The sequence below is a fragment of the Babylonia areolata genome, chromosome 21, assembly GCF_041734735.1.
Source record: "Babylonia areolata isolate BAREFJ2019XMU chromosome 21, ASM4173473v1, whole genome shotgun sequence".
Lineage (NCBI taxonomy): Eukaryota > Metazoa > Mollusca > Gastropoda > Neogastropoda > Buccinidae > Babylonia > Babylonia areolata.
The window spans coordinates 26,552,775-26,574,211 of record NC_134896.1 but is presented as its reverse complement, the minus strand read 5'-3'; the positions used below and the strand labels follow the sequence as shown (position 1 = coordinate 26,574,211).

At 38.9% G+C, this 21,437-nt stretch overlaps 1 protein-coding gene across 1 annotated transcript in view; it reads right to left on the bottom strand.

The window, feature by feature from the left end:
• Positions 1-1,588: 1,588 nt before the first annotated feature.
• The window catches only part of LOC143296521 (saccharopine dehydrogenase-like oxidoreductase), a 29,492-nt gene continuing 9,643 nt past the window's right edge, over positions 1,589-21,437 (bottom strand). The window contains exons 2-12 of the mRNA XM_076608519.1: positions 19,879-19,985; positions 14,578-14,658; positions 13,138-13,267; positions 11,570-11,619; positions 10,851-10,999; positions 9,976-10,093; positions 9,309-9,428; positions 8,754-8,810; positions 7,530-7,653; positions 6,251-6,332; positions 1,589-3,345 (exon numbers count right to left, since the gene is read on the bottom strand). Coding sequence (XP_076464634.1) covers positions 3,249-3,345; positions 6,251-6,332; positions 7,530-7,653; positions 8,754-8,810; positions 9,309-9,428; positions 9,976-10,093; positions 10,851-10,999; positions 11,570-11,619; positions 13,138-13,267; positions 14,578-14,658; positions 19,879-19,985 — 1,115 coding nt within the window. The 3' untranslated portion in view covers positions 1,589-3,248. The remainder of the gene's footprint in view (positions 3,346-6,250; positions 6,333-7,529; positions 7,654-8,753; positions 8,811-9,308; positions 9,429-9,975; positions 10,094-10,850; positions 11,000-11,569; positions 11,620-13,137; positions 13,268-14,577; positions 14,659-19,878; positions 19,986-21,437) is intronic.

The following is a 21,437-nucleotide window of genomic DNA, read 5'->3' as shown; positions in this document are numbered from 1 at the left end:
ATTTCCAGTTGTATTTTTTCATAATTGGTGGTGGTGTGTGTCCATCGAGATCAATGATGACCATCATTGTCATCCAGCTGGGGAATGGGGGGAGGGTAGTGGTGGGCTGGGGGGATGCTCATGAATCTATCTGTGAATGCACAGATGGCTGAATAGTCCAATCTGCGCACGAAATGTTCGCTGACAGTTGGGGCAGACAAAGACAGGCATATCATTGTCAGGGAGCTTGTTTGCCCGTGACTTTCTGGCCTGCCTCTTCTGAACAGCTGCAGCAGTCCTGTTGGCCTCGCACAACTTTGTGCACAGCAGTGTGCCATTTGTCACGGTCCACTGCAGATTCCTCCCAGGAGTCAGGGTTGATATCAAACGCTTTCAGAGAGACTTTCAGAGTATCTCTGAAGCGCTTCTTCTGACCTCCATGTGATCTCTTCCCATAGAAGAGCCTTTTGGGCAGCCGATGGTCTGGCATGCGCGAACAGATCAGCGTTTTGCTCCTGACATGTCTCTTGCAGCTGCCTTGCAGCAAACACCATGTTGATGCTTGCTATTTCCAGTTGTATTTTTTCATAATTACATCACTTTGAAATGCCTGAATAGTTATCTATGATCAAAATAAATTTTAAAAAGCTGAGAGTAAGAATCCAGATTCAAAAAAACGTTCATTTTGCTTCTGTATCATATACTTTTTGTATTAGAATATTTTTTTTTTTTAACGATTACCCCTGAATCCTCAAAATTCCCTAGCAAGGGAACAGCACTTTTTCTATTCATATATTTTTTATACAAATTTCTCTGGCAGTGAACGGGTTCAGGGTAAATGATGTGAAGGTATTATTGCTTTACTAGTTCTGGACTGCATTCAATTTCATATGCCAGTTTGTTCTTTGATTGGTCATGATTCAGATCAACTCTTGTTTTGTGATACTTGAAGAAATGAAGCTGTTTCCAACCAAAAGGGGTGGGTGGGGGTGGGAGCCATATTCAACTGCAAGAAAGTATATCATGTATATCACATTAGTAAAACTCTTCAGATATGTATTTCTTCTTTGTTCATGGGCTGTTACTCTCAAATTTATTTGTATGTATGCACAAGTGAGTTTTTTGTGTGCATGGCTGCTTTTACCCCTGCCATGTATGCAGTCATACTATGTCTTTGGGAGAGGGAGGGGGAGGCGCATGCCAAGCATGTTGTTTCCGTAACCCACTGAATGCTGACATGGACTACCGGATCTTCAACATGCATGTTTGATCTTCTGCATGTATATACACATGAAGGGGGTTCAGGCACTAGCAGGTCTGCACATCTGTTGACCTGGAGACAGGAAAAATCACCACCCTCTTCCCCACTGGGAAGCAAAATATGGAACCTGTGAAAACCAGAAAGCTTGTTAACACCTCAGTCTCTTGCATGAACTTTACCTGCCAGTTGCTGAAATCCTTTCCTCTTAATGAAAGATTATAGCTGTTGAAAATGAGTTGGAAATGGGTCACTTAAGTATCTGTATACAATATGCAACATGCTTCCTACCCCTCTTGCTTCACTGACAAAAACCATGCAGATCACAAAGTACACACATCTCTAACAATATTAAGTGAATAACTTTTATTCCAAGAATATTTCTCTTGACAACTGCAGTGAAAATAGTAGCAATATTGTAATATATATAGACAGCAACATTAAGCACATAATTATCACAGAAGATGAATAGAGAATAAGGAATAAATTAGATTTATTCTTGTTTTCACATTTTCCATATCAAGTCCAAAAAGACCAATGACAGTAAGTGACAGATAATGTCACATAGTTCACATGTTTGGTGACTGTTCTTTCAGAGGGGAAAAAAATCGGGTGCATGAACAGAACACAAAAATTAGGAAATTAACAAGAAACAAAAATGCATCCATTACAATTTATCTGTAGTTGGTTGTGTATTTGTGTGGTCTCTGTTTTTAACACATAAAAGCTTTCTTGAACACGTTTGTTTTGGTCTTGGCAGAAAGCAGCACAAAATTAATACCAAATAAAATATGATGCCATACACTGGCTTTGTTCCCCGGTCATGGTAGAATGTGACACACAAAAACGCAAGGAAGATGCTCCCATATATGGGCTACATTGAGAACTTTACAAAATGTAAATAAATGCACAGCTTAAGAAGTGTGATAAAGAAGAAAAAAAATATGTACAAGTATGATAAAGAAGAACAAAGCCAACTATTTTACACTACAACTAACAGAAACTGGAAATTAACCAACTTCCTGCTATCTGCAGACCGAGAAAAGTTCAAGCTGCTATTCATACCAGTTATTTCCTCATCTTCTCTAAGCATCTATTTTGGCAGCTAGACTTCAAGTGAAGAAATGCACCCAGGAACAAATACAATGTTCCAGTGTTACACTGGCAGAGTGCTCTACAACGAAAGAAATACAAGAAAAGGCAAAATATATCAGAAGCTTTTCTGTTCAGAGACTTTGTGAAGATATATACTACATTCTTAACTAGACTCATATGCATGATTATTCACAAAACTCTTGTCCCAGACACCTTACACCATACTACGATCCAAGAGAAATACGATAGTAATAATCTCATACTTTATAACTAACACAATTTCAAAGTCAAATCACCTGAAATGCAGTCAATAATGCTTTCCTCAGTTGGAACACAAAATTACAATGGACTTATATTTTGCTTGAAATTTTCCTGATGAACTAGCTCATCTGGGAGAATCAGAAACCTACTTATCACCATTTTTTTGAAGTGCAAGAGCTTCCCAAATACACAATGTAACATTTTCAATGTCCACTAAAATTTTTTAATATTTTTTAAAAGTTAATTAACCCTTGAAGATTTCATGTGATCAAAAACTGGAAGCCATCAAATGCCTGTTAAGAGTTTCAAAAACTAACTGAAACAAATGCAAACAAGTATAAAGTTTCCACCTCAACTTTACAAAACTCACTGAATGAAAACTGTTGGGTTTTTTTTTTAGTATGAAAAGAACCAGTAACAAAACCACCATTTACCAAACTGATGTCCAACATCACAGGTGACCATGGCAGGAAATAGTAGTTGACAATACAAACTCAAGCAGATCAGCCCTGGTCCAGTGCAGTAACGAGAAATTCTGCAGCGACAAGGCAGACAAGGGCAAAGCCAGCTCACAGCAAGGCAAAAGCTCCAAAGCAGACCAGTTGTTCAGAAGACACGGGCACTGAGTGCCACAGTCAGGGCTCCCAACAGCTGGTTAGTCTTCCACAACCTGGAACTTGACATTGTGCTTGTCCAGTCGCTCGATGATTGAAGTGTCCCCGAAGGCCGAGGCTGGAGTGTACACACCACCACTGAAAAGAAGCAACAACAAAAAATAAATAAATGAAATTAAAAAAATAAACCCATAAAATAAAAGATATAAGCAGCTAACTGCCTCGTGGTTACAGCTGTATTCATCATCAAAATCAACTGAATTTCTGGCCTTGAGCCCCTCAATTTCCGTCTTTCAAATGCTTGTAAAAACTTGACATATTAGTATTGAAATATAACCATTCGATCAGTCACTATTACTCAATAATAAATGATCCACAAGACTTTCTTTTGACAAGAAACACACAGGGAGCAGATCTTGTTCTTATTGCAAACATAGTTCTTTCAGACAGAAAGAAATGAACACAATGTCAATATGATGCAGAAATATTCCCACACTTAGCTTGTGTGTTCACAGGATGCAGAAACATTTCCACACTTAGCCTGTGTATTCACAGAGACAGAAACAAGGAGAAACGATCAAACACCTGGACAGCAGACAAAATGTGTGCACATACACACTGCAACTGTTTTAGAAAATGTAAAGAAAAAGGAACCAAAGTGCAAGACTTTGGCTTAATTTGGAAGCAATGTGTCTTTACTGCTTTTCTGAAGGGTGCGAGAGTACTTGTCTTTACAAAGTTTTCAGACACCAATTCCACAGAGAAGGGCATAAGACTTTGATGCTCAGAGTTGAGAACAGAGTCCCCTTAAAACAAGCCTGATGTGAATATGTTCGAACTTCTTCACTCTTGCAATAACCCTCGCTGCAGGACTTTGAACTGCCTGAAGACTTTTAACTCAGTACTGCCAGTTTGCTCCCCTGAAATTTTCCCACAGACAGCCCATTTGTACAAGTTAGTAAATAATATTGCCAAAAAACAAATGTCAGAAGTTATGAACTAAAATTTTCCAAACTGATCAGAAACAGTGAGTTGTTGAGTACAAAATATAAAACTTCCTCCTCGAGGTTTGCACACACTGATGACTTGTAAACGAATTCAGGAAAGCACACAGTTTGAAATAATCTGAATTCAAAACATTATACAGTCCTAATAGGGTCCTTTCATCTGATTCTGTTGTCTGCCTTGTGACTGAGAAGAAACTGGGTCAGACATCATTGTTGACATACATTGTTCACATGGACAATCACCTTGAAAATCACACTCTTGCTTGCAAGCACAGCAACACACTCTGCATTTATTGGTTGCAATGGAGAGTGGAAAGGTCAGTTAGATATTCCTGGCTTATAGTCATTATGCAAATTAGGTGCCAGTCCAAAAATTCAAAACTTTATAAAGCCCAGATCAGGCTCCTTCATCTAAAACAGTTGTAAACAGTAGGGCCTCAATAAAGGCCCAACATCCAGGGTGAGTAGAAGTCCTACAAGAATAATCCACCTCTTGATGGAGGAAAGACAGAGCTTTCGTGCAAGCTATTTCAGAGGTTAGGTATGGATGAACTTTAGACAGTGATCTGATATGTAACAGGACCTCTCCTGAGAGCAAAGACATCAACAAAACATTGTTGACAACCCAGACATCGATACAGATCTTTCACTCCAATCACAGAGGGAGTGGTACTATGTTCCAAACTTGCTGTCCAATCATAGTCTTCCAACAGATGTATATTGCATTGCACATTACTTGTCAAAACAAGGGCTTATCCTGGGAAATAACACAGGCATGCAAAATGCATTGGAATCATTGTCTGTGTAAGTGACTTAACCCTTTCCCTGCCAGGAAAATAAGATTTAAGTGAAATCTATTTGCCAGGTTTTTTTGGGGGGGTTTTAACAAAAAAACAGGCATAAATTTTCAAAAAATTCTGTGCTCTTTGTTATTGGAGAAATATCCATAAAAGTATATATTTTCTGAAAGGTAAATGAATAAAGAATAAAAAACACATGTTTTCCCATTTTATATTTTTTAGTGGCATGCTGTTGTTTTGAAATCAGTGTTTTGTTTTTTGTCACATTTTCAACTTGTTCATTATAAACATTAGTCAGGTAATTTGCACTAAAATATCATATTTTCTGAACAAAAGGATATCTGCACACACAAAAATCATTCTAGAACAACTTCTTTTTTTTTTTTCTTTTTTTTAAAGAGATAGATACACAATGCATTGTGACTTCTCCAAGTGATAATACGGATGTGTGGCCACACCCCCTCAGTTTCCACCCCCCTCCTCTTCACCCCTCTCACACGGTCACTTTATCTAGTTCTCATCAGACCGCGTTGGCTGAGTGCCAAGAAAATCGCTCACAATGTGTCCTGCTAATAATTCGGTCACTTTCTGTTGTCTGCTGCAGCTGTACAGCTGGCATCACTCACTGATGGTTGTATCTTGGCCACTCTCTTGATTGCTCCCTTTATTTTCTATCAAATCATCCTATAAATGTTCATCACTGTCTTCTCCTTTGAATTTACACTTCAATTCTCTCTGAGCATCAGCTAAAGAAAGTAATCTTGGTTTAGTTCGCCACGATCGCATGTCTTGAGCATGGCGTCAGTCCGACATTTTGTTGAGCAAGCGAGGAAAGGAGCCAGGCAAACACTGCGATGGTAACCCAACCCAAAACGTTAAAATACAGCACTGCCTCATGACGTTGATGGTGTTTCTAGCTATGAACAGAACCTAGAAAGATTCCCCAAGCTATAGCCACCAGTATATTTGCCAACGAACTGAATGCAAACCAGGGAAAAGTCAGAATATTTCGATGACGAGTTATCTCGTCATTGTGCCAGCGAAGCGTACATGCTTGCCATGACGAGTTAGCTCGTCATACAGGCAGCCTAGGGGTTAAAACAACTTTCTCCTTTATCTTATTCAAATGGGAAATTTAACTCCAACGAGAGCAAACACAGATTCTTTCATGTGAGGAGCACATCAGACATGTGATAAAGTCAACATAAAGATACAGTGCTGCCAAAGGGGACTTACTCTTTGGGCAGACGACCCTTCTCCTTGAGGAGCACCACTGCAGCCTGTACCATGCAGATGGGGGTGGTCAAATAGCCTGGTTCTGTCAGACAACATCCCAACATGTTACATCACACATCACATGTGGCGGTCATATCAAGCATGTTGTCAGACAACATCCCAACTTGTCACATCACAGATCACATGTGGTGGTCATATCGTGCATCTTTGTCAGACAATATCCCAACTTGTCACATCACAGATCACATGTGGTGGTCATATCGTGCATCTTTGTCAGACAATATCCCAACATGTCATGTCACAGATCACATGTGGTGGTCATATCGTGCATCTTTGTCAGACAATATCCCAACATGTAATGTCTCACAGCCCAATTCTGTCAGACAAAATATGCCGCACATAAAAAATGCTGGTCACATAGCCCATCTCTTTAGGACATCATGCTATACATCACATGGGGTGGTCACATGCGCATCTTTGTCAGACAATATCCGAACATGTCGCGCCACATCAAAACAAAAGCAAATACATAAAAGCTCAAACACGATACTACTACTGTTTGATTTTCATTCCCTCTTTCTGCTCAAAGACTGAAAAGAACTGTGACAAGTATCAGACTGTAAAATCAAACGAAACTGTATAACAAAGAGAATTCAAAACAATCAAAGATTTTGTGATACTGATATTTATTCCCCCCCCCCCCCCCCCCCCCCCAAGAAAAAAAAGATAAAAAAACAGAAAAGAAAAAAGACAGATGGAAAAAATGGATGGAATGAAAGAGAGCATCAATCATTCATTCCAAACTGTAAATTCTGGATTTCTCTGTCTGTGATATCTGACAAGATGTGTCAAATATACAAGTACAAAAAGAAATGCCCATACTTATATATTTACCAAATGGTCCTTCCATTAATGGGAAAATATTACAGTCTTTTTCTATATATTCAATTGATAGTTTCATATTTTTTTGAGAATTAGCTATTAACCTTCAAAGCAAAAAACAGCAACACACATAATCAATCTTAAACTACAACACTCAAGCCTTTATTTTTAAACCCAGACACCAAAGAATAAACAAATCATAACACCAAAAGCACACACATACCTAGTATTAATACATATTCCACCCAAACACGATTAAACTTGTACTTATGTGCACACACTCACACACACACACAGATTAAATTCAGAATTGATGACACCTCCCAACAGTAAACAGGAGTACTGAAACTTTTTTTTCAAAGATACAACTAAATGAATCAGAAGTGTGGGGCAGTACCAGGTCCACTGATTTTGATGACCATTTTCTGGTCGGGTTTCTCTTCATGCTGAGCCTCTGGGTCCTCCAGCTTGTCACTATAGCCAGTGGCCAGGAACGTCCATGAGAAGGCGGCACCTTTGATCTGTCAGCACAGGCATGGCAATAATGGTTCACACATAGCCATAGCATCTGTCCTGTTTCACACTCACACACACAAACTCACACATGAACACATATTCCTGCACATACATAATACCAGTTTTCACACACACACACATATTTATATAACCTTACCATATAATATCAACTCGCAGAAAAAAATTCTGGAACACTGCATAGAGTGCATAATCCTGCCCAACACAATATAATTCATTTTCCCCAGTATCTTAATAATAAAAAAAAAAATCCCTATGAGTGGATACTGATCTGGAACACCTCCAAAATCTATCTAATTGGTACCTGGCCTGCAAACAACACTTTCACATTTCAGTAAAAGCAGCAACATTTGGCATAATCCTACTGAAAGAAAACAACAAATAAACAAATTCCTTGGTGACAGTAACAAGGTTTTTGATTGTGGAGGAGAAGACTGGTATTCAGACTGAAAAGATTTTTTTTTTGTGGATGGCAAATCAAGGTTTTCAGAATAAGAACTGTTTTGACAATTTTAACCTCGCCATTAAAGCAGCCAAATCTCATTGTCAGGGGCTGAGGGAGAATCTGAACAAGGCATCTAGATTTATATCAGTCAGTCTACACACACACACACACACACACACACTCACACACACATTCTGATAAGCCAGACAACATACATACTACATTTTGATCCAACACACTACACACATACTGATATATGAGATCACAAACATAATGCAGAATTTGTCACAGTCTAACATAAAACTTTGGACTGCAAGTTGAGAAGAAACAATGTCTGATTAGTCATGAAGTAAATCATATAGTACTATGCACACACATTATACTTTGAGATGTCAGAACATGTAATCAAATTCATTTGTAAAGGCAAATCACTAATTTCCTTTAATCACAATAAGGCATGCCAAAAAATAATTAACTACTATGCCAATTTGTTGTTGCATATTACAAAAAAGAACAAATCTAAAACATACCACAGTCTTTATTAATCGGTTTCAAATAATAACCATCTTCAAACTAAACATTAAATGTAACAGACGTTTTATGTGCATTCTCCGTAACAAAATTCACATGATTCATACACACCTGAGCAAGCGAAGGTCCACCTTTCTTGAAAGTACCAGCAGTGAAAAAGCTGGGGAACTGTAACAAGATGATGATGGGAATATCTTCGTTAAAAGCACAGGTTCAGCTTTTATCAAAACACCACAATAATTCACATATCTAACCTATGATCAGTTCTATATACAATAAAACAAAAAACAGACAACCTTAATAGTCAGCATAAGGCATAGTTTTGCTTCTCACTGCTGATATCAGGTCTGCAATGCAGTTTTCTCTTTACCTTTCCTAACTGCTGATAGACATTCCCACATACAGCCTGGAGAACATTCATTTTCTTCTTCACCCTGAAAACAAATAAACATTACTGTCCCCTTTCCCATCCTGACTATGCTGCATGGCACAGTTCTTTTTCTCAGACACAAACACATATACAACTGCGCACACACACACACACACACAAACTGAACCAAGAGCATGATCCATCTTGTTCACTTTCTTCCCCTTTCTTGTGTAATAAGGAAGCGAAGTGGAGGGTGAAAACAAAAGAGGACTACATGCCCTGGTTTAGGAACTGACCTTCAGAAGCAGAGCCCTGGTGAGGCTGAACTTGGCCATGATGGCAAAGATCACAGCAAAGAACGCCATGGCGTAGGCAGACCAGCGACTGGGACGACAGATGTAGGGAATGAACTGCGTCTGTTGGACAGATATATATATTATATATATATATATATATATATATATATACTACACACACACACATACATATTATACATATAGCATCAACTGGTTAACTATTGATATAAGACAGAAATGTGTATTTGACACAAATAATACATAACAATGCATATAAAGGACATACCATTCTGAGCACTTCCCATCAGCCTGAATAGGTGTACAGATAAACACACTCAGAACCTTCCCCAACTGTCTACTTATTTGTACTACTCACGGCTGTCTCAGATGATGCACATATTTATGCATGTATGCTGATGTGCATGATTCTATGTCAGAATAGGGGAGCTGTGTGTGTATGCGAGTGTACATTCAGCCAGTTGTGTTTTTTGTGTATGTAAGTGTATATTCATATCTGCCTGAATGTGAATGCAAATACATGTATGTAAAACAGTGCCTCTGTATAAGCCTGCTCCCAAATCATAAAAGAAAGAGACTGATCTAAAAGACCAATGTCAAAGTAAAAACAAGAGGCCATCGCTGACAAAATGGCAAGCACTTGGCTTACAGGTCTCTGTTGCTTGGTGTCAAAGTAGTACCGCTGTGTTCTCTGCACCACAGAGCGGTCACTGCCGGGGAACGGCAGGCACCATCTGTCCACTTCTGGGCAGTGGAAAATTGTTGGTCTGCATACATGCATGCACACACACACACACACAAACACACACACACAAACACACACATCAAGCGCACCCACAAATGTTACATTTTACCAGTGGGACTTCTGAAAATCAAACCATAGGCATAGTTTGCATCAGTTTGACATGGTACAGTATATGACACCAAACATACATTATACCATACATAACTACAGAGTTCTTCAGCAATTCTGGAAGGTGAAACAACAGTTACAAAACAGCAGTCAGCATAAGGGATGACAAAATGTATATAATACTCATTCATCATACTGTACAGAGCCACTACAGATTTCTGCAGCAATTCTGGACGGTGATACTATGGTAAAATATATTTTCTAAACATGAAAAAAATGCTACATTTACATGCTACATTGTTTTACACTGGTTGTCCAGTATTAGCACTGCTAAATCAAACTCTCAATGGTTGCAGCCTAAAAAAAAATGTTTGTTTATCATATGCAATGTAAAAAAAAAAAAATTTTTTTTTAAATCCAAAATACCAAAATACATGATCACTTCTTCCCCCTTCTTCTCCCCCAAACTCAAACAAATGACAGAAAGACATAATAATAATGATATATAAAGATAATGATAAAGAAAACTTATTCAGCAGTTTCTCTCAAATAAAGCTCAAAGCACTTTGTATGTACAAAATTTATTTGCTGTAAGTAAACATGATGAAATAATGAAAAGGAATCAGTTTACACAAACTTCAAACAAACATCATGACACAACCTGTCCCAACTTGTGATGCCAGCTCACCGTTTCGGGGGGTCTGTGAGCACTGCGGGGCAAAGGCGTGGGGAACAAAATCTTCCTCATGGACGTCAGCTCTCCCGAATGGGCGAACCCATACACCGCCGACTCAAAGGTGGCAAAATTGCCCGCCAGTCCCTGTCACACACATACACACAAAACACATGACAGAGGCTTGCCAACATCAATGGGCTAACAGAAGAGTGGAGATGGAAACAAAAACATAGCCACATCTTGTCATTATATTTCAGAATATGGTACGATAAAGCAACATGGCTAAAATTTCTCAGAAGAAAGATTTGCCTTTTATTGTCAGAAGAACACTACAAAAACATGGCTAAGTTTTGATTAAATGGGTACAAGGATAAATATGTACAAAACTAACTTTTAAAACATGTTGAAAATGCAAAAACTGGAAATACAGCATATTCCTCAACCTGCTTGAGATGTTGCCATGTCAAGAACCGATGTTACATGCCTGGTTTGGGAAACCCCAAATGGAGTCTCTCTGTTCTAATTTTTAAAAAATCAAGCAAGTTATATCCCGTAAACCATAGACAGATATGCAGACAATTTTTCCTAATTCGGACAAAGCCACAGCTGCTGGATGTAATTTTACCACACATGCACACAAGCATGCACACACACACTTACACACACTTACACTTACAAGATACTAAACATGTCATTTTCATAACATATATTTACCTCAGGGCCTTGAGTCAGGTCCAGGAAGCCTTCCACAGCATTCAAATCACCTGTAGTAAGCCCAGAACAATTGTAAAAGGAAGACAAGGACTTATCTTACCCTAATCACATACCTCCTTCACCTCTCTACTGTTAGTGTTACACACCTCCCCCTGCCCCTCAACACCCCTCCACACACACATTTTTCCCCAGAAAAAATACAGATCTTGACAACCACTGTTCTTATCAAGAAAACAACAACCAAGAACCATGGTATGTGTATCAGAGGACACAATTCATGATTTACTTGATCAGCATCCACCTTAATGTGGTATGGGTCCTCTGCCTGCCAATCTGTTCAAACTGCACACTGTCTCCTTCCAGATATCACAAAAATAGTATTATCTCTTCCAAAGGGTTTCTTTTCCTAAAGATTTTAAACACACCCTTGTGACACCTCTACTCCAGAAACCAGGTCTAGGAAACCAAAAAATGCAAGACTTATTTCAAATTTACAGTGTGTCTAGATTATTTGAAAGAGTTGTATCATAACAAAACTATCATCAAACAATTATAGGACTGATTGTGGCAAATCTTCTCCATTTGTAGTCAACATCTTGAAATTGCCAAAAATACATGAAAGAGAATTCTGACAACTGGTTAAGAATGCTGACAGGCTAGTATTATGCAACTGCTGGGAACAGGCTCTTCACATAAGTACTGACTATTTTGCTGAATTCAGTGTAAAGTAATGTTGTGTGTGATAACACATGTATCTAACATGTGTGTGTGTGTGTGTGTGTGTGTGTGTGTGTGTGTGTGTGTGTGTGTATATATGTATATATATATATATATATATATATATATATATATATATATATATATACACATACATATATGCCTTTGTATGTATGGGTGTGTGCATGTGACACATACTGGTGAACACTGGTGGTGTTTTTCCCTGGGCATGTGACACCAGTGAGATTTTTTTCCTCCTACATTCATGTCACCTTCATTAACATGTACCAGAGGAATTAACATGCATGACTGTTTTTACCCCACTGTTAAGGCAAAGATACATTTTCAGGGGTGTGCACTCTGACATGCATTACAGAATTTGTATTTGACATGTGTATTTGACCTTCACGTCTATACATATATGAAAGAGATTAAGGCATCAGCAGAAGGTATGAAAAAATGAGGCGCCAATACTGGGGACTGGGATGAAACACAAGACCCTTTCACTGAAAGTCTAATACCCAAGCCATTTGGCTATTGAACCTGTCATACATACTTTCCAACCCGCCTAATGCTTGTCAAATTTAATTTCCTAACCCTTCCATAACTGTCCTATCATTAAGGATAAAAGCACACACAAGTTATTACTGATTTTTTTTAAACATACACTTATACATGCATGTGTAAACACGAGCACTGTGCACACAAGCACTCACACGTAAACAAACATGCACCTATATTGACTGAAAAATTTTCCTGAGCGAACATATTGTGCACACATCCACACACAACAAACACATACTAACCAACCGAGAGTGACTGACAGATTTGTCTGAGCGGAGGATGCTCACCTTTAAACTTGTTGCGTGTGAAGAGGATGCCCAGGTCAGCAGGGATGCTGTCAAAGCCGCAGGCCCCCACAATGTAGGACCCAGACTCCTTGGCCTTCCCACTGTAGTGCATCTGCATCTTCTCCAGGTACTGTTTGGACAGGAAAAAGAGGGTAAGGTCAGTGGAAAAGCTGGGAGGAAATGGGGGCTGAATAGATACAACAGAGGCTTGCTGTGTTACTCAACTAAAGCTACTGCATTTTGTTATTTGTATGATATCACTTTCATCAATCACTCCGCTTTCTGTTCAATGATAATTATGTTCTGCTCGGGAAAGCTGATAATGGATTTGTCTTTTAGGTGCACTGAACTTTATTTGGAGCCTTACAACAAGGTTAGTCACATGACACAGATGAATACAGGTCGTGTCCACGTTTGTGCACAAATGAAGACAGACTATGTATGCAAATGGTTACAGAAATTCCAGTTGTAAAACAGATACCATGTTTCTTTAAATCAAAACTGTTTTCACAAGAATGCAGAAAAATAGCTCAAAACATACACAACATATGTTTTTATTTATCAGCACACCAGAATCACTCTTCATCTTTATCATGTGGAATCACTGTCTTCAACTTGTTCTTAACAAGACTTCTTCACTGTTCTGCAGACAGAATACAAACTATTAACACACATATGTAAATGCATACTCTCACACACACAACTAAATCAAATAGACTCAAATGAATTAATAACTGAATAAGAAAAAAAAAACAACATGAATGCTAAGACTTTCAACTATATTGCACATACATCGAGGACAAAAACCAGTTGAATCAAAAATCATAAAATAATTATTTGCATACAACAGGCTTTAAACTTATTATGTCCAAGTCATCAGTAGGTCTGTATAAATGGTCTTTGGTGATATATCTCTCTCTCTCCCATAAAATCTCTTACACACAAGTAGTCCAATTTTTTTATGGTTGAAATATGAATTTTGAGTTGAAAATATCAATCTTCACATTCCCCCCTCCCCCCCCCCCCCCCCCCTTTAAAAACAGTAACACAATTTTGGGTTCTTTCTTAGCAGAGAGAAAAAGAAAAAAGAAAAGAGCATTCTGCCTTTTCTGGGCAGAGTCACATGTGAATTCACACAAAAGTTAAAGTCCAATGTTGGGTTGTTGTTTTTTTGTCTTTGTTTTGTTTTCAAGGGGGTGGAGGCAGCAGTAGGGGATGGGAGTAGAACTAGAAGGAGGATGTCTTGTTTGACACCATGGACAAAGTCCAAGTTATTGTTATTGTTTTTATTTCATTCCTTTTTTTTTTTTTTTGCTGTCCTATTCCCTCCACCTCTCAATGATATGAGCCCACTCCGCTTGTCTCCAACCTAACACCCCCGCCCCAACCCACCCCCTATACCCCCATACACGGCCACATCCAGGCTGACCCAGTGTTTACCTGTGGCTCTCCGCTGATGTCCACATGGCTGGCTCCTCCCTCAATGCACGCCTTCACCACCTGCTCCCCGTGGAAACGATACTGCAACCACAACACAACATTCACTGACCACAGACTGCATCCAGCTTCAACCACAGATTTAATCAATGGATCATACCCTTGTTTTAATCCAGATTTCTGTAAAATAATGAAACTCTGCATCACTATTCCACAGCTGATAGGGTAAACTCACACATTCTAAATGCATGAGTTCTGAGAAATTGCTTTCAATTCCAGTGACTATTTATTCTTTAAGATATGTGGAGTGTTGGCCTAGTGGTAATGCGACTGCCTTGGAACTGAGAGAATCTGAGTGCACTGGTTCAAATACCACAGTCGACAGTACTTTCACCCACTCCACTAGACCTTGAGTGGTGGTCTGGACACCGGTCATTCGGATGAGATGATAAACCAAGATCCCATGTGCAGCATACACTTAGCACACGTAAAAGAACCCATGGCAAACAAAAACATTGTCCCTGACAAAATTCTGAATAAAAATTCACTTTGACAGAAAAACAAACAAAACTGCAGGCAGGAACAAATGACAAAACATGGGTGGCACTTTCAGTGTAGCGATGCAATCTCCATGGAGAGAGCTGCCTGTAATTCACACAGAGAAATCCGTTCTGACAAAAGGAGTAATACAATACAATGTAATACAATACACTCTGTTCCCACTTTCAGTGATATTAGATATGTCTTCTGTGTGTGTGAGTGCACATACAATGTTGTGTGTAAATATGCTTGTGTGCATGTCTCTGTGTCTGTGTGTGTAAAATCAATATATCCTGGAAGAGACAGACATATCTGCTGTGGCAATGACAGCTCACCCTCCCTCTAGCCCCTAAGAGACTGATTACTACCTTCAGTTCAGCAGTGTTCCAAACCTCCAAGGGAAAAGAAAAAAATAATCACAATCCACAAATTTTCCCAAATCTACCACTGTACCAGCATGAAATCATTTTAAGTGCAAAATAACCACCCTCTCCCCCTGCTCCATATATAAATTACTCATGCAATGTCAAGGAGGGGAAGGAGATGGGTGTAACTGTAAGGAGAATGAAAGGACAGGGGGTGGGAGATGAACAGGATTTTCTGTCAGCTGTTGCGTTCACACTATCTGGCCTGCGTAATCAAAGCCAGCAAAATGTGACAGCCTATGACCAGGTGGTACAATCCCTACCCACCCCCAGTACTCTTTATCCTAACCCCCTGCTTATTCCACATTTCCCTGTGCCACATGCACAAAACGTGTGAATCCACAAGTACACTGTTTTGGTGTGGCCTAGATGTCACATACTGAGCCTGCATCTATACAGGATGCAACACTGTACAACAAATAATGAGATTCAGATAAAGAGACAGGGAGAAAGTGGAAGAGGGGGAAGGGGGCTGGGGGTGGGGGAGGGGCCGGACTTCAAAGAAAATTGTTATCACTTGCTACTGTGCATATACATGTGCGTGCGTGTGTGTGTGTGTGTGTCTGTGTGTATGTCTGTGTGTGTGTGTGTTGGAGTCTGTGTTAGTATAAGTGTATGTGTGTTAGATAAAGCATTACTGAGAGAGAGAGAGAGAGAGAGAGAGAGTGTGTGTGTGTGTGTGTGTGTGTGTGTGTGTGTATTTGTATTACTCTTTTTGTCACAATAGATTTCTTTGTGTGAAATTCCTGCTGCTCTCCCCAGGGAGAGTGTGTCGCTATGGTGATAGTACCCCCCCCCCCCCCTTTTTTTTTCTGCCTGCAGTTTCATTTGTTTTCCTATCGAAGCAGATTTTTCTACAGAATTTTGCTGGGGACAACCCTTTTGTTGCTGTAGTTCTTTTATGTATGCTGAATGCATGCTGCACACTGGATCTCAGTTTATCGTCTCATCTGAATGATTAGCGTCCAGACCACCACTCAAGGTCTAGTGGAGGGAAGATAATACTGGCAACTGCCGGTGTGATTCGAACCAGTGTGTTCAGATTCTCTCACTTCAGATTCTCTCACTTCCTAGGTGGACACGTTATCTCTAGGCCAACACTCCACGCACACTCTGTGTGTGTGTGGTGTGTGTGTGTGTGTGAGAGAGAGAGAGAGATAGAGAGAGAGCCACTATGTATGTGCATGTGTTCATATGCAACCTTCTCTTTCTATGTATGATGCACAAGTTGCAAATGTGAATCTATGAGTGTGTGAATGGGCGTGTAATGAAATCAAAACAATACAAAACATACCAAGTGTTTTGCCCATCATTCTCCCTTTCAACTCCACTGTAACATGACTGTTCAGGCTGAATTCCAATAAACACAGCTGTTGACACTATATATAAAGTAGAGAATGACCCAGCTTGTACTGTTCCCACAGTCATCAAACAATAGAGGTCACAGAACATAACTATACTTTGAAAACTTGGAAGTTAGGGTCTTTTTACTCAATCAATCACAAAAAGTTAGAATGATGCTATTAGAAAAAAAGTTGTTGATATCTGTAAACATGATCTACAGCAAGGAACCATGCTTATGGAAATAAAAAGTACCTGTGCAAAACTGCTTAAATAATGAAAATAATTATTATGTATGTAGGTATGTATGCATGTATGTAAAATATGTGTAACTATGATGCATGTATACATCTATGTATATAAATAAGTTTTGGCATGTTTGGAAGGATACATGTATATACATATAATTGATGTATATAGACATATACACATAACTGATGTATATAGACAAATAACTGATTAATGTATATATTGTATGTAACAGAAAATACTGGATATGTCCATACATGTAGTGTTTTAAAGAGTGTTTGTTGTTTGTTTTGAAACTGTTTTCCTTTCCCACTTTTCCTCAATTAGTAAATGATTGTGTGTGTGTGTGTGTGTGTGTGTGTGTGTGTGTGTGTGTGTGTGTGTGTGTGTGTGTGTGTGTGTGTGTTTGTGGGTGTTTTTCCTATATCATTATTTCAATTTTATTTGTTTGTAAAATAAAAATGAAAAAAAAAAGTTTTTTTAAGAATACACATAAACACAACTGAGGTCAACTCGGACTCTCAATGGACTGTCAACAGCATACAAAAACTGTACTTTCTGCCATTCATTAACAGAAATATGAATAAACTATTTTACTAAAGGTATCACCATGTAAACATTTGGTTTCCTGCACCAATCTCTGTCCAGTCAAAATTCTCTTTATTATATATGTAAGTTATGCAAAATGTTGTTCCAAGTATTCTATAACACACACACACACACTTTTCCCCTTCCCTTCTTCCTCTGCCTTATCAAATGAAAAAAACAAAAAAACAAAATGAAGTGTGGCAGGACAGCTGACACTGTTGTAGATAAACTGCTTCCTTCTTCCTGGCCCAGTCCAGTTAACTGTGGTGAGAATTAATCAACTGGCTTGCTGTTTTATACATAAAATGCTGATCTGCAGGAACACCACATGTCAACATTTGTGTGGCTTGATGTTTCATCACAAATGTGGACTCCTGCTCAAACATAATCATGTCTGCATCAGCAACCCATTGTATATGTGCAGGTGTGTGGGTGGGTGCGTGGTCTCTATTTTGTTTTGTTTTTTAATCTGGGAAACACTAACTACTAAAGGCTGAACAGTATCAGCACATGGTGCTCTGCATCCAATTTCCCTACCTCTCTCTCACTGAATACATTATCTCACATACATGAATGGCAGAAAGAATTCTTCTATCCTCTACCTCTCACTGATTGCATTATCATGTCATACAGGGCATAGGGTTTCCCTCTTTGTCTCTCAATGATTGTAGTATCTTCTGTGAAAGAAAGGCACAAGGGTCATTGCTGCTCCCCTCTCTCTCTCTCTCTGATGTCTCTCCCACTCAGTCTCTATCTATTCTCTTGTGGATTATGTTATCTCATGTGCATGTATAGGATACAAGGGATCACTAACTCCCGTTTTTCTTTCTCACTGATAACATTATGCCATATACTACCACAGCAAAGGAACTATTGGTTCCTCTTGCCCCTCACCCTCTCTGCAAGGACAAGCTATCTCTTGTATAAGAGGATTGGTTACCTTCTCTCTCACTTATTAAAATAACACCATGTAAAGCTTGGGTGTTGGTTGCTTTGATTCCCACCCTTTCTCCAACACTGATTAAGCAATCTCGTGTACAGCCAGGGCTGTGGGAATTTCAACAAGAATAGCCTAACCTCTACTTTCATCTTTCCTTTTTCTACAGGAATTGAAGTTTTGAATGCAAGAGTAAGGAGAAGGAAGTGGGTATGGCTATTTTTGTTTCACTCACATGAGTAAACAAAGTGAGTTTGTGTAATTGCTCTCCATTCTTGATTATCCATGCGTACATGTGTGCATGCATGCACAAATGCATGCATCAGCATGGTATACTTTAACACTGGTTGCCTCAGCTACCGCAAGTGAAACAAGAATCAAACTTGTCCTCCCCCCAAAAAAAACAAAGACCTCCACTTGATCAAGTGTGTAACTAGCAGCCTAGTACAGTAGTACACCTACACATAAGCATTCCTTCAATGCCTTTGCTGAATCATGACAATGGACTGGGGTTACCATTAGACTGATTAGTACACTGGAAGAGGAAGGAGGAAGGGCAGATCATGGGAGTGAGGAGGCTATGGAATGCTTTCAGCTGCTAAGCTACAAAGTTCCCACCACCCCCTCCCTCCCAACCCCCAGCCCACACACCTGGATCAACGACCAGCTAGACCAGCTATCAAAGGATCAAAGGGCTCACAAGTTTCACTCTGTGAGACCAGCTCTTCCATTCATTCAGCGTTTTGTATACCATTCATTGCTAGGATGTTTGCACATGCAGAAGACAGGCCATTTTTATCACCCACATACCACTGAATAAGAAATAACAAAGCTTTTCAAAATACACAGAAAAAAGATAAATAAAAATCCGAAAAAGATATTTTGACAAAAAACATGATAGAGCAAGAGGGAACGTAGCAAACTGGAAGTTACAGGATATTTCTGATACAGATGAATAATCAGTTTTTTCTTTGGTTTTGTTCAAAATGATTTAAATTCTTTTTTATTTAAACACTGGAGAAAAAAAAAAATCACCCCACACCCTCTCTATTGTCTACACTTGTTTTTTTGGTTTTGCTGTTGTTGTTATTGGTTCTTTATTTTCCTAATGTCATTCAAGCCCCATATCACTACCACTTTATAGCTATGACATCAAACATTTCAGTGTCCTCTCTATCTCTAGTCTCTGTGAAAAATTGTGAACATCAGAAACCGGTGACTCACAGGGCCAACACAGTTGAGGACAACTCGTGTCTGTTTGCACATCTCCACCAGAGAGTTGTAGGAGCTGGAATCGGCAATCAAAATGGGCTTCTCCTCCAAGTTCTTTCCTGTAACACAAAAATTGAGTGTCACAATTAATTATGAGGCAAAGTCTAAACTGGTATGAACACAGGAAAACATTTTGCACTTTATAAGTCTTCTAATTTATGATCACAGGGCATTGATTTCATTATTTCTTAATTTTGTTTTGTTTTGCAAAATGTGTAAATATGGGAGCTTATCAATATAGGAATGCAGGCACTTGTCTGCACGTATGTGTGCGTGTTTGCGTGTGTGTCTGTCTGTCTGTGTGTGCGTGTCTGTGTGTGTGTGTGTGTGTGTGTTGTGTATGTGTGTGTGTGTGTATGTGTGTGTGTTGTGAATTGTGTATGTGTGTGCTTGTGTGTGTGTTTGTATTTGCATGTTTGTAAGGTGTGTGATAAAAAGTATGCTTTTCTGTGTGTGTTTGCAAGTATGTGTGCATGTATATGTAGCATATGATTGCAAGTATGTGTGCATGTATATGTAGCATATGATTGTGTGTTAACAAGTGTGTGTGAATGTACATGCAGCACCGTGTGTGTACATGCACATGTGCATTCTTGTGTGTGCGCATGTTCTGGAATACATGGAACATTTTATTTAACATACATATACCTAAAAAAAATATATATTTAACTTTTTGGATATACCACCCATCTTTCACATTTTCAGGATTCCAGAACTGCTGCAAAAAAAGCAGGCATTCAGCCAGTGGGTTTTTTTTTTTGTTTTTGTTTTTTTGCTTTGTTTTGGGGTGGTTGTTTTTTCTCCCATCTGTCAATCTGGCACTAAGAACCTGTAATAAGCTTCCTTGTTCAATATTCTGCCTGGTTGTTGTCTTTTACAACATGCCAGAAAATTATCTCCTTGCTGCCCAAATGTCTGTCACAGAAGCACCTCTCTTTCTGTGTTTTTTTTTTTCTTCTTTCTTTTCATCGTTATATATAATACATTTTGTGTGTGCACATGCTCATGTATATTGAGAGGGGTAAGGAGGCAGATGCAGGGTTGTTGTGTTAGTGTGTTAGCTGTTTATGTGCATATGTGTGTATGCATAATATGTATGAGTGTGCACACGCTTGTGTCAATGAATGTGCGTAAACACAGCAAATGTGTACGCATTTAGAAACCACACAGAGCAAGTCTCAGAACAAGCACATAAGATGTACAAAAAAATATTGTTTCATGGTTTCATGATTTTAGAAATGGTGCTTTGATGGTTTGATGCTTTGTTGGTTAAAAAAAACAACAACAAAAACAGACACACAAACACTTCTCTGTACAGTTGTGGTACACATAATAATAATAATAATGGATACTTATATAACACACTATCCAGAAATCTGCTCTAGGTGCTTTACAAAAACGCTTTGTTAACATAAAACATTACATCTATGTTACATACACACACCAACATGTGACCACACACACACACACACACTGCATACATACATTTTAACATACATGTGTATCTAACA